General features: G+C 31.8%; 1 protein-coding gene across 1 annotated transcript; it reads right to left on the reverse strand.

Moving 5' to 3' along the window:
* Positions 1 to 3486, reverse strand: LOC112526097 (heavy metal-associated isoprenylated plant protein 26-like). Its single transcript, XM_025136485.1, has 2 exons — positions 3297 to 3486; positions 1 to 529 (listed from the first exon to the last, which is right to left on the reverse strand). The coding sequence occupies exons 1-2, from the start codon at positions 3378 to 3380 to the stop codon at positions 146 to 148; spliced, it is 468 nt and encodes a 155-aa protein (XP_024992253.1). The 5' UTR covers positions 3381 to 3486; the 3' UTR covers positions 1 to 145.
* Between the last annotated feature and the right edge of the window lie 11367 nt (positions 3487 to 14853).

Genomic DNA, 14853 nt, shown 5'->3' on the forward strand with positions numbered 1-14853 from the left:
TTTACTCTAAAAATAATGAAACTTTGCTTTCTTTTATCGATAGGTTCTAAACATATGCACCCACAATACTTATATTTGTTATACATATTATATATTTCATACTTTTTCGTTTAATTTTTTAAAATTCAACTATTACTTCAACCAATCACATGATAGCGCACGCAGCTGGATTTTCGTCGCTAAAAGCGGTTGTATACCGAACCTCAGTCGAGCTTGCACGTGCCAGCTGGTTCTGGTGCGGGTCATCGACATACCTCACATAGCCAGCTGGTGCCTTTTTGTCGTACACACCTTGTGCATAGGGGTGGGCCACGATATCATATGGAACATAGGGCCAAAGCTCGACCTTCTTGCCGGTTCGATAAGCCACACGTGACAAGACTTTGTGAGGCTCCACATAACCGACAACTGTAAGCTTGTGTTGCTTCCGCTCAATGCTTACAGATGTCACACCTTTCATCCCTTCTACCGATCTCCTCACCTTCCTCTCGCATCCATCACAGTCGATCTTCACTTTAATCTCGACAGTCTAGTAAACAACACAAGTTATAGAAGAAACTTAAATTAGAAAGAAAATTGTTAAGGTTTTTGTTGATTTCTCTTTTAATATTTTTAATTCATTACAGGTTTTACTTCTAAGATAAGACACATATTTTGGAAATTGTTATGCAAAAACAAAACCTGAATCACTCAAGAAACAAAAAAGCAGATATAATACTGAAAACAAAAAAATAAATTGAGAAGGTTTGTTGGCAGGGTGCTAGCTATGTCCTCGAGCAAAACATAAGCAGATGTTTTACTTCTACAAAGATGATAATAAATATTACATGTAGTTTTAGATGAGCTAGGTACAAATTTTTCCTCGATCTGTTTAGGACTTCTATAATTAGAATATTTTTGATACCCTAATACTGATTCAATTTGAAAACCTTAAAGTTTCCAATAGAGATAAGCCTTTATGCTCAAGACGTGGATCCAAGAAATTAATGGGGTGCAGCACCATGTAAGACGGGGGTGAAAATAAAAAATTTAAGTTAATCAACAAACGTTTTTAGTCTTTAATTGAGGCCTTTCCCCCAGTTCTTAAGGGTTGGATCCGCCCTTGCTTATACCCGTGGTTCAAGACATTATCTCAACGATAAATATTTCTGTTCGACTCAGTTTATATCTAAAATAAATCAAATAAAATATTAAATTTATAAGACTGAAAATAGGAAAAGGGACATAATTATAAATATAGGATATGGGTCATGGGTGGATAGAGTGTGGACTAAATTTTTAAATTTGTGACAGGTTGATATGGGAAGAACTTAATAGGTGCATGGAATAGTTCGCGGCGGATAAGGGGGGACTGGCAACTAACTTTTGACTTTTAGTCAGGGCATGTAGCACCATGCCAAAACAACAGCTGATAAAGGAGGTGGGTCAACACGGAATACTTTGGGTCAACTCAAACATGCATCGATCAGCCAACTTTAATTTTACTTTTTTCTGTTTTAAAATAATCACATTATCTCAATTTTAATTGAATTAAAAGATAATCATTATATTTTAAGTTATCATCACATATGAATAAATAATCTCTATATAAATTATTGGTTAAAAATACGAATTTATATATAAATATTCATATGTAAATAATTGGTAAAAAAAAGTAATCATCAAACTTTATTTACATATGCATCTTAAAATAGAATTTTTTTACTTTACCTTTATAAAATTAAATCTGAAACCTTTTATTTCAAACAAATTTGAAAGTTGGTTTCTTGTATCTATTTTGAGTTTTTTGGCTTGTCTTATTAAACTTTAACCTATGTATGTTATATTTTGTATTTATCTTTATTTAAAAAACAATAGAATAATGTTTCAATTCAAATAATTGATGATCATGCATTCATACCGGCATATATAACAACTAAAATATCAAAACAAAACAAACCTAGTTCTATTATGAGTACTATGAAAGCTAACTTGATAGAATAATTACAAAAGTTAATCATTAAAGGCCTTCAATAATACAAATTATACATGAAATTATGAATGATTTAAGTTCTAATAATCATCAATCTTACCATAAAAAGGTTATATTTATTAAAAAATTATTTCATTTATTTAAAACTCAAAAATAGTACATAAAACTTCTTTTTATATACGAAAGTATCTCCAAGATTTATGTCAAAAATATATATTTTCGAGATTTTTAAAACTTTTTGCTACAACATTTATGTTAAAATAAAAAAAATATAAAAATCTTTAAATTTGGGAGATCTCTAAATTTTAATATCAAGGAAAGAGTTATTTAATTGTTCCATAGACTGACTGTATTATAACTTTTTTATAACAAACGTAATGAATGTTAATTTTATAAAATAGTTTAATAATATAATTAATATTAAATTAAAATTAAATTAAAATTTCAATAGTTATTGGAGTTAATATAATTTTTTAAACATTTCAAGTTAAAACAATTCATTTTATAAAAAATATAATATAGTAAAAAACCGTCTAGTTGTACATTATTCTTTTAGTTTAGGTATAAAGCTTTATGCTGTGCTGTCTAAACTCTAAAGGCAGTGGGGAAAAAGCCAAACAAGGCTGTAAACATCGTTCCTTTCGCTTTCCTTGGCTAGTCTCTCTCTATCATCCTCCTAAAGGCAGACAAGTATCATTACAACCAAAGCATTAACCAAAAGTATATCTTCGTACAACTAGTAATGCACAATCTACAAACCGGAAACAGGATATACTAATACTTCAAATTCAAAACCAACAGTTCCGGCGGATCTGAGTACTAATCGAATCAAGACGATACACTACAGATTTCAATTTCTAAATAGGTGATCATGTGTATGTGTTCATGTTCATAACTGTTCTTCCGATTTCAGCTAGAACTTTAAATCAATTGCAGAAATAACTGGAATTCGAACAATCTCTAAATATGTGTTCGTGTGTATCTGTTCAGTTTTCCAACTCTTCTTTTCGATTTTCAGCTAGAAATTTAAACTAACAACAGAAATGAATAATAAAGTCGAGATCAACGAATACGATCCCTAAAATAAATCTGTGTTCGTGTGTATGTGTTCCATTTTCGTAATCGATTTTTAGATTTTCAGATGGAAATCTAATTTAACAACAGAAATATATCGACATCAAAACTCCGATCTCCTAAACAACTGCATATCACAAACGATTAAACGAATAAACATAATTTCCGATCATCAAACTTCACGGAATCACTAGATGCAAATTCAAAAACGAAAGAACAAAAACCGAATGCAATTGAAGAGGTATTATACCTGCAATTGCTTGCGTTTTTTGTACTTTCTGTTGCTTCCTCCTGAGCAATCGAACATGTTTGAAAGATGATCCAGAGCTCCCATGGCAGCCTTCTCTCCTCTAGATTCAGATATTTCTACTCACAACGGTAATATCTGAGTTGTCTATTGGTATTCGCTTTTCTACTCTTTACTTCGTCAATACGATTTTGAAAACGGACCCTTGCTTACTTGCACTATTTATAATAGAAATGTAGTTTCACATTGCCTCCTTGTAAGTTGCTTATTGCTATTTCAGGACCTTTAAATTTAAAATATTCATATACAGTCCTTGTTACTTTTAGTCCGTGAAATTTTAGCAAACATAGTTGAATAAGAAATATAACTGATTGTGAGGTTTATAGACATATCATACGATTTCGGTTGTGTTTGACCTCAAATAAAAAGTAGTATATCAGGTTTCCATTCTGTTATATTATTTTTTTAGTCTGATTATATTGTATCAGTTATGTACCATCACATACTGTTTGCATATAAATAGTTATGATCTGGAAGAACAGTCTGACGCCAATCAAAATTTGACTGCTTTTCTAAAGAAGGGCCAGATATATGTTTAAAAACCGTTTTTGACAATAAAGATAAAAAATAATTATTGAAATTTTTATGTTTGTTGAAAGACAAATTATAATAGTAAACAGTAGCATGTATTCACTTAGAGGCAGTTTGGTTCAGGGAATTCAAAGAAATTTGATGGAATTGGAATGACAAATTTATTTGACCAAATTTATTAATGATGTTTGGTTTGCAGAATGAATTGATTGGATTCCACCGGATTCCATCGATTTCCATGGTTGAGGGATTTGATCATTCCTTAGCATATGTGAAGGATTTGAATTCCATTTCGTGGCAAATGTAACATATTTTATAATTTTGTTTTAGAATGACAAAAATAACCTTTGCATCCAATGTAACCACAATCCCTCCCTGTCCCGACGCGTTTGTTGGCAACATATCTGCCACCACCACCGCCACCGTTGCCATCACCACCATCAACTAATATACATCTGATTAACCAAATTAATTGTTCAAATTATTAATATGAAAGGAAGTAGACTGATAAGATCTGAGAGAATTCTAGAATAGAAGACTAATAAATCTTTTAATAAAATAATGAATTTAAATTTCATGAAAGTTTACTTATTATTTCGTCGATTTTTCCATCAAATGGTCCACCACGTTACAAGAGAATCTATAACTATATTAATACTGACGTTTAATGTCACAATCATGTATGTATATGTATGCGTGTAATAGTCATATAAAATTTAATTGAACACTAAGAGGTTGTTTGACAGTTGCTGAATGTTTTAGTACAAAATGATTAAGAGACTCTTATAATATAGTGCAAATATAAATATAATTATTTAGTAATTATTCATAATGAAATTAGGGTACCGAATAGTTAAAGGAGGTCCAAGATTCAAAATCATTCAGAGAATTTTAGAAATCATTAAGAGGCAGACTTGTTTTTGGTCAAACAAGATTCACCTTTTAGCGATTCAGAAACTGTTTCCTAATGGAACTATTAAGATGTAAACAAACAACCCACAAAGAAATACAAATAAATTAAACTTACATTAGAAACGATAGGAATAATTTACCAACAAAATGTAATGGTTATCATACGTAAAATAATGTTATAAAAAGTTAAATGTAAACATGGACTTTAAAACTTATGTTATAATGATAAATACAGGAAAAACGTCATGTCCTTTTGTTTTACCACATGCCTGTTCCAAATTCAAAACAAATTGTTCTCATACTCGTTGTCGCCGTTTTTTTCTGTAACGAAATATTTGTTTTATACAAACAAAACAAGACTTGGAACCGACAAAAAACCAAAATTTGGATGCATTTTTAGTCTAAACAAATTCCACCATCAATCTGGTTTTGTTCAACCAGTTTCTTAATCAGGTTTTTAAATGTTCAAATTTACATGAGGTCAAATTGTAATAGATAAAAACGTATTATTACTTACACTTAACATAAAAAACCCTACGGTCTCATCGTTTATAAGTAGGGGTGGAGCAAGAATTTAGAATCAGGAGGAGCACTAATCGAGCATAGAAAATAACGTTGTTAGTTGAGTTGGGTTGGAGCCTTGGAAGGGTAACTCTTAAGATAAATACCAACACGATTGCAAAATTACTTAGAATAATAACTAAAGGGTTGTTTGTTTACCTCTTAATATTTCTATTAAGAGGCAATCTCTGAATCGTTAAGAGGTGAATCTTGTTTGACAAAAAAAAAAGTCTGCCTCTTAATGGTTCTAAAACCTTTTGAATGTTTTTGTATCTTGGGCCTCCCTTAATCATTAAGAGCCTTAATTTCATTGTAAACAATTATCAAACAATTATATTTCATTTTACACTATATCATGAGAACCTCTTAATCATTCTGACCACTTAATGATTCTACATAAAGTCATTCATCAACTGCCAAACAATCCCTAAATCAAACATCGAAGTTTCACCCAAGTTCAAAGGTCGAAGTCAAGATGGTTTCGAATTTCACCCAAGTACAAAACAATTACACCGACAGAGATCCCACATATAGAGACTACAAAAGGTGGCAGTTAAACGAAGGTGAAAAATCAGATAGATGAAGAGGAATTGACCTTGTAGGAATCAAATAAGTAAAGTTGCTGGTCTTACATCAAAACAAAATTACGAGGGGACTGGGAGCACATGCACCCTCTGATCATCATGTAGCTTTATCAGTGTTTACAAGGCTTGAAACTTGACCTAACCAGCACCTGACGTTTCACGTCAATTATAACCTTGATTACTGTTATGTATTAGTTGAAGGGTGATCTGTGTAAATAAACTTAAATTAGAAGGGGGTGAATTGAAAAAATAGCGGTGGAGGCGTCGGCAATTGTTGGTGTGCCCACGTGTCAAGTGGTAATTAGAAGAGTTATTAATAGCGTAGTATGCATGGGAAAGTCTGCAAACGGCACCGACCATTGAGACTCGATCTCATGGCTTTACTACACTCTACAAGTTGGCTTCCTATGAACCTGCTTTCCCCTTTCTTTTTCAATTTTCATTTTTTTTTAAATTATATTTTAAATAATTATTTAAAATAATAATTTAAATAATCTACATCGCATAACGATACAAACTATACGGTTAGGTTCGTCTCTGTTTCCTTTGCAGAAAAAATTATTGTAGGAGACATGATATAATTTTGTAATGAAATTATTTAGTGGATTTATTTCTTTCTACTTTATCCTTGATAAGCGATGCTTAGGAGCCGTTTACCAAACGCTTACAAGTGTAAGCGCTTACCAAGTCACATTACCATACCGGATGAATATAGCGAAGACCAAAAAACAAATCCGGTAAAAGCGAGACAAGGACCAAGAGTCTTACCCGGTAAGTGAGGACAACGACTCTTACCACGATAAAAGCTTATCATGTAAATTGTTGCATATGGTACCGTTTTCGGTGGACTAAAATCTTATCCAGTAAGTAAATAATAGTGTTGAATTTTATCGATAAACACTTACTGGGTAAGTTTTTGGTAAACGGCCCCTTAGTTTCCTTGTTCAAGTTCAAGAAGATAAATAACTAGTTGCCCGTTGTTAAACCATATCCAAGGGGCCTTCATATTTATTTTATTGAGGGTTTGGTTAGATAAATATAAAAATTAAAAGTAAAAAAAATGAGCTTTGTAGACTTGATTTTGTTGAGGGCCCAGGACCCCAACCCCTATCACATGCATCCGCCCCTCAGAAGGAATCGTAGTAGCAAGGGAATTAGAAGTGTTCTAATAAGAGGAATTATAATTTTTTTGAACGGGTGTATTTTATAAGTAGGGATGGTAAAAAAATCGAAATTGATGGTGAAAGTCGAAAACCGAAACTTTCGGGTCAGGTTTGAGGATATCTTATCAGGGATCAGAGACATATTCGGGAATTTTAACGGAGACGGTGTTCACTAATATGTGTGTATATGTATTAATTTTAATTTATATATATACATACACACACACACACATATATATATATATATATGTATAATCATTAAAAGAATATATACTAATGTTAAAATTTAAATATCTTAACACCGCAAATAAGGCTCACTATAAAATCTAGATTATTTGTCTAATCTTGAGCGTGATGTCAGTTGTATGATGTTTGAATTTCTGTTTACTTTTATATTGTAATCTAAGACATTATCTGTAATTGGTTTGGTTATGTTTGAGACATTTAGACTTACATCTTAAAAAAAATTGTAATTTACTTTTAGTTGTGAAAATTAACATATTATAAATTTTTTCATATAGTTTTGGGTTTCTGGTTTCGGGTATAACCAACGGTGAACAGGGAAACCAACGGGAAAAAAGATGATTTTTATGCTTCACGGGTTCCCCAACGGGGATCGAGGAAACTGAGGGGACCCAACAGGGATCCCCAATGAGATCGGGACGATTAAGGGGACGATTTTAGATATCGGTTTCAGGGACGGGGATACCAATAACCGTCTCGAACCCGGCACGTTGCCATTCTTATTGTTGAGGTGGTTTAAAGACTCGTAAAATCATCAGATAATACCTTAGAACCGAGGGGGCGAACATGATCTTTTATTTCAGTGTAATAACATGTATTTTAAAAGACACTGGTAATGTTTATAATACATTAAAACCTCCATACGTCATTCATCGAAGTCGAACTTTTCGATCTTTATGATTTTGAGTCTTTCACAGTTTCTTGCAAACCAATACATCTAAATCTTAACAAAAAACAAAATTAGAAAGAAAAAAAAAAACTAACACTGTAATATACATATTTGAACAAAACAACTAATAAGATTTAAGAATAATTACCAAAGAGCTTTTAGCCTAGCGATATGCAAGTCATTGGTCTTTTAGGAGGTCAAAGGTTCAAACTTCAACAAATATAAAGAGAGGGTGAGAATAAAAAATCTTATGTTTGTTAAAAGAGATGATGGAGAAAGTAAAATAGATGTAATTTTATGGGTTCAATAAAAAGAAATATAATATGGGCCATAAAATTTTGGAGGCCCATACTTTTGTTTTGTGTTAATAGATGACAACAAGAATTTGTAATGATGTGGGCTTGGCCCCAAAAGAGCCTACATGCAATTGCAAAGTGTCCAATGGGAGTAATTCAGATTTAAATGTATATATGTGTGTGTGTGTGTGTGTGTGTCAAATGGGAGTAATTCAGATTTAAATGTTGTTCCTGATTATATATATATATATATATATATATATATATATATATATATATATATATAGAGGTGGGTTATTATACAACCCTTTACATTTGTACAACCAATACAACTTAATCTCAACCGTTCATTTAATTTGATGAATATGTAATTTCGTAGAAGTTCTGATTGTTTCCCAATGTAAAGTATTGATCATAATTAATGAACCTTATTCATCTTCCATAAATATTTAAATCATAATAAATGAACTCTCATTATTTCCGTAAATATTTCAGTTGATTAGGTTGCATTGGTTGTACAAATGTGATGGGTTGCATTTGAAACAAACTCTATATATGTATATATATAGATAGATAGATGTAGATATGTGTGTAGGGTCGGGTTCACGTGAGACCAAGGGTTTTTCGTGAGACCCGTAAGACCAATTTATGTTCATTGATTAACTTTATAAGCTAATGATCTAATGGTCTAAAGTTGCACGGTGACAATTTTGTAATTGTTGAGAAGTCTCGTGGCGTTTATGAATGTTCAGATCTGACGATTGTAGATCTAATCCAACGGTTGAGAATTGGTCTTACGAGTCTCACGAAAAACCATTGGTCTCACATGATCCCAAGTCTATGTGTGTATATATATATATATATATATATATATATATGTGTGTGTGTGTGTGTGTGTGCATATATAGGGTTGGGTTCATGTGAGACCAATATGTTTTTGTGAGACCTGTGAGACCACTTTTTTAGACTTAAAATTTCACATCAAAATGCTGTGAAGTTTCAAGTGTAAAAAAGTGGTTTCACGGGTCTCAAGAAAACATGTTGGTCTCACGTGATCCCAAGTCTCTCTCTCTCTCTCTCTCTATATATATATATATATGTATGTATATATATGCATGTATGTATAGTTGGGTTCCAATGAGAATGAATGTTATGGTAAGAAAGACAAGATGAAATCTCCATCATTTGATACACATTAGGATGAGATGTATCAGATCAATCCCCGTAACAAGCATGATTCATAGATAGATTTCAGATTAAAATTGACCAAGGGTCCAGATTCCTTCTCATCTTTACTTTTCTTCTCACGCGATCCTTCATATATCTCTCTCTCTCTCTCTCTCTCTCTATATATATATATATATATATATATCATCTTTTAATCATTTTTATTTATTACTATTATTATTCAGCAAAATAATTGTTTATTTTTGTATTAGTTGCAATACATTAATATATATATATATATATATATATATAGAGAGAGAGAGAGAGAGGGGGGGGGGTTGAGAAGGGAGTTGGGGGGAGAGAGGGAGGAAGTTCTATTAAGAACCCAAAATTGGTTAAGATCAAGAACCATTCATAAGGCACGACATGTTATTGTTCATGATAAATATTCATCATAAATAACACATTAATGATGAATACGAAAGTTTGATTCATCATGAATCACACATTCATGATGAATATGGACGTGTTATTCATCATGAACCATGATGAATAACACGTCATATGCCATGCGTCTCATGTTCCTAATCAATTTTAGGTTGCTAATAGAACCTGCCCAATAGGGTTGAGTTCTCATGAGAAATGTCATTTTCAGTGAAATGTGAGAACTATAATCGTCACATATTATATGCGAATACCCTTATCTTGTGTGAAGGCATACGGAAGTGAGTTTTTTCACAATAAATAGTGAAGACACATAATATTTTAATTATCATCTCATTTGAAACGAGAAAACGTTCTCACGTTCGTATCATTCTTTTCGTATTTAATTTGTCTGAATATGATTTCTAGACTTCTGTTGTTCCTAAATCAAAGGTGGATCTCGAAAACAAAAAACAACAGTTTAGAAAAATATGGTTCGTTATGAAAAAACCAAACAATACAGTCTTAAAACCTAATTCCGTTTGAGGAAATTTGTGCCAGTCGAATTAGATGGAAGTCATTTTCAATAGCAATTTCATGACCGTATACCAATCAAGTCCAAAATAGCTTTTTGGAGAGTTTTAAGGAATATTCTCCGTTTTGAACATTGTTTACAAACGAATCAGAAAGTTAAAATAAAGGCAATACGCACATGCAATCTACATGGTTATTGATTATTAGAACGTTGTTGAATGTCACAGTTGCCTATCGATCAATCGGTACTTGAAAAGACGTCTCCATTTCTTTGATCCTTCCATAATGTAGGGATAAGTCAGATCCAACCAATTCACTGCAATACAATTGTCGATGATCAAGTTAGAAATGCGTTTTTAGGACTTTAACTCGAGTAAATTAGAAATTAAATGACCACCCGTCAAATATTTATTTAAATAATTAAAAGAATTTTAATCAGTAACTGGTTACCGAAATATTTATCATAGCATCAATAGAAGCATTAGTTTGTCGATCTGCGTTTTCGACCAAGTTTTTTTTTTTTTTTTTTTTTTTTTGAAAGGCAAAAAGGAAGGACAAGGAAGAGAGCTACGGCATGGCCATCACCCTCACCAAGCCAACCAATAGATAAAAAACGGATCCAGCAAGAAGCTAGACGCAAGCAGATACAAGAGTCCAATACAACGAAACAAGAACATAAGGGAACAAGACCAAAAAGACCTCAAAAAAAGAGGCCTAAACCAAAAACAAGCAAACCACAAAAGATTCGACCAAGTGATAGCAACATTCTTCTTGCTCTGCGAAGTAGTTGAGTCAGAACTTTCTCATGGATATATGTTGATACTAACGGGTCGTTTTCTTCATAGAATCTGTAGAAATTCTAAGGAACTGAAATAGAAAATTCCTTTGATCAAGTTCTTTGGTGTTGATAAGTTCGTACGTTGAATGGATTCAGTTTCATCCAATTATAATGTGGCAGATCATTGTCTTACAGGACTCTCGAGGAACTGCATGTTATTCATTGGCCAATATAAAAAAAATTCATAATTTGGTTTAAAAGAAAAAGGAAAAGAAAACATTAGAATCCAATTTAACCAACACTGTTCATCACCCCCACGTTTTTTTTATTAACCTAGATATCCAACCTGCTATGCGAGCCGATTAATCCCAGGACGACCATCTGCTTTGCAGATAGCACGAAGTCATTGCATTTGAACCTCCGTGGTCACAAGGGGATTTTTATTCCTCATTGGATTTGAACATGGGACCTTCTGGTACTTTTGACCTTTGGAGCCAAACTCAAACCAATCAGACACCACCCCTCGTTACAACCACTGCCGACAACACTGCCGTCACCATTACCAATTTATATTATTATTAATTTTATCGTCACAAATTAATATAATTTAAGCAAGAAAGTACGGAAATTTCATAAAAGGGTATTATAGTTATTTATCATCATTTCATTGTAATTTCGAAGTTATATTACACGAAACGAACTAACAAGTTCCAATTACTGTGTCATATTTCATTTCATTTTATGTTAACCGTACACATGTTCAAATATGATTCAATTTCATTCCAAATATAATAATCAACGGATAATGGGTAGTTTGGTAAATTTCGATCATGATCTAAGATAAAAATTGTCATATTTAAAAATGACAAAAATACCCTTATGTGGATTTGGTGTAAGTTGAAAATACATATTTGGCTTTGAATCAAGAATTCTCTTGAAAACACAACGTTTTAATGTTATTACATATCCAAGTTGATTTTGCAAAACTCTTTTCAATCACAAAATGCTTGTTTTCTTGTACCAATTATTCAACCATAATTTTGGTCATATTCACATGATACACAATTCATTTTGAATTTGTTTCAGTTTTGCGGTTTCAATCTTTAATAGTTTTAAATTACTCGAAACCAAACGATGTTGACAATCTTGGTTATTGCGTATACTTTTATATGCTTTAAACTGGCTCGAAACACAACGAATATGAACGGGATTTGGACCTTCAATCCTCCTTGAACGAAAATAATCGAATTCAGATAAGTGAAAACTTATTCTTTGGTTATGTTTACATCATAATATCTCGTTCTATAGTTTGTTAGCGGTCATGTGATGCAGGTGACGAAGCCGGGGATAGACCACCATCCACCCACAAATTAAATATTTGCAGTTAACAGACGTGTTTAAATCGAAACACTTCATTCAATTGAAAAATGATAAAAGAAATTGTAAATTGTGCTTATATTTTGTAGGCAGTTTCTTTTCATTTACGTTCACATTAAATAAGTGTCAGATAATATAAAATTTCGAGGGTGTTGGGCCCTGTCTTTGTTATCTAGTTATCTTAATAGCTATTGTTTCTTTATTAGGTCGACGTATCCAAACACGAATGAAATAAGGTTAAATTTATTTGTTTTTTATTTCTGTCGACGTTTAAAGTGATTTATATCTGAAAAATATAAATTAGTTTGATTGGAATAATCCAAATTTGATTTGTCAATTAGGGTTGAATTATTGGGATTAAATTTGGAAAATGGGGTAGGATTTAAATGATGACCTTAAAAGGCAAATTTCTTGATTAGAAAATTTTGTCATTTTTAATTCCTTTTATCAAAATTTAGAAAAAAAAAAACACACACACACACATATATATATATATATGTATATATATATATATATAGAGGTTGATTATTATACAACCCTTGACATTTGTACAACCAATACAACCCAATCTCAACCGTCCATTTCATTTGATGAATGTGTGATTTCATAGAAGTTTTGATTGTGTCCTAATATAAAGTATTAATCATAATTAATGAACTTTATTCATATTCCATAAATATTCAAATCATAATAAATAAACTCTCATCATTTTAATTGGGTTGCAAGGGTTGTACAAATACACAAGGTTGTAAAAGAAATATACCATATATATATATATATATATATAGGCTCATTCAAGGGAGAACTCACTAGTTTGTGGTAACCGTGAGATTTAGTCTCAACTACAAATCAATAGATAAATTAGGAAATTTATAATTTTGGTAATTCTGAATTAAAATTTTAATGCGAGGACATTTTAGGTATTTTAAAACTCTCATCTCTCCGTCCCCCGTCCTTCGGTGATACCATAGTGGTATCACAACGCATCTTATATGTGCTTGGGTATCACACTGAGGTCGTTTGTATGGTCGATCGGAGATGTAACACAGTGGTATCACAATGTATCTTATATATGCTTGGGTATCACACTGTGTCTTTTGTTTAACAGAGTCAATATTTTTAGGTATCACAGTTGTATCACCGGACGCCGGAGGACGGGGGACGGAGAGAGAAGAGAGGAGAGAAAATACCTAAAATGTCCTTGCATTAAAATTTTAATTCAGAATTATCAAAATTAAAAATTTCCTAATTTATCTATTGATTTGTTGTTGAGATTGGACCTCACGGTTATCACAAACTAATTAGTTCTCATTTGATTAGGCCCCTATATATATATATATATATATATATATGTGTGTGTGTGTGTGTGTGTGTGTAGTTGGGTTCACATGAGACCAGCTTGTTTTCGTGAGATCTGTGAGACCATTTTTTTACACTTGAAACTTTATAGCAAAATGTTATGAAGGTAAAAAAAGTGGAACCTTCACAACAAAAACACTGTGAAGGTTACCTTCATAGTGTTTTGCTGTGAAGTTTCAAGTATAAAAAAATGATTTCACGAAAACAATCTAGTCTCATGTCATATGTATATGTATATGTATATATAAATTTAGAAAATATAGTTAATATTGATGGGGGTGAATAAAGAAATAAATGTGGATTGTTAGGTGTGTGCATGTGATGTAATATGTATATATTTGTTGTTTGGAAAATGAATCAATGAGATATTTATTTGTTTTGAAATTAGGCATTAAGACTTTTCAATTCATTACAAACATGTAATGCCAATTGCCAATTCACAAAATAAGTGGACGCCTTTATGGTATTCAAAAAGGCTCATCATCATGTCATCTTCTAACAAATAACACCAAACCAACAAGGAGACCTCTTTTATTTATATATATATATATATATATATATATAGGTAAAATCAAATGTTAACTATCATTTTTGTGTTAACTTTGAAAACCCTCTCAACCAATCAAATTTCATTATTTCTATAGGTTTATGTCTTGTTTATTTTACCCTTACAAGGGTATTCTAGTAAATTGAATCCATTTGTAACCCCCAAACAATTAATGAGGAGTTATAAACAATCAAATCCCAAAAAATATGCATTCATATTATTAATTTTTTTTTACTATTAATCTTCCATGTTCATTCTTGTATGAATTCCTAAATCGCATAAGAAACACGGTAGTAACGATTTTCGGTATTGATCAATTTGAACACAAATGAACCGTGAACACAATTTGAACACA

This window comes from Cynara cardunculus (genome assembly GCF_001531365.2).
Source record: "Cynara cardunculus var. scolymus isolate 2C chromosome LG 13, CcrdV1, whole genome shotgun sequence".
Classification (NCBI taxonomy): Eukaryota; Viridiplantae; Streptophyta; class Magnoliopsida; order Asterales; family Asteraceae; genus Cynara; species Cynara cardunculus.

What these genes read in the sequence shown, in the direction of transcription:
- LOC112526097 (XM_025136485.1), bottom strand. Translation starts at nt 3,380, where the DNA reads ATGGGAGCTCTGGATCATCTTTCAAACATGTTCGATTGCTCAGGAGGA. An exon ending in AAAAACGCAAGCAATTGCAG is followed by an intron (nt 530 to 3,296) that starts GTATAATACCTC and finishes GTTGTTTACTAG; the next exon opens with ACTGTCGAGATTAAAGTGAA.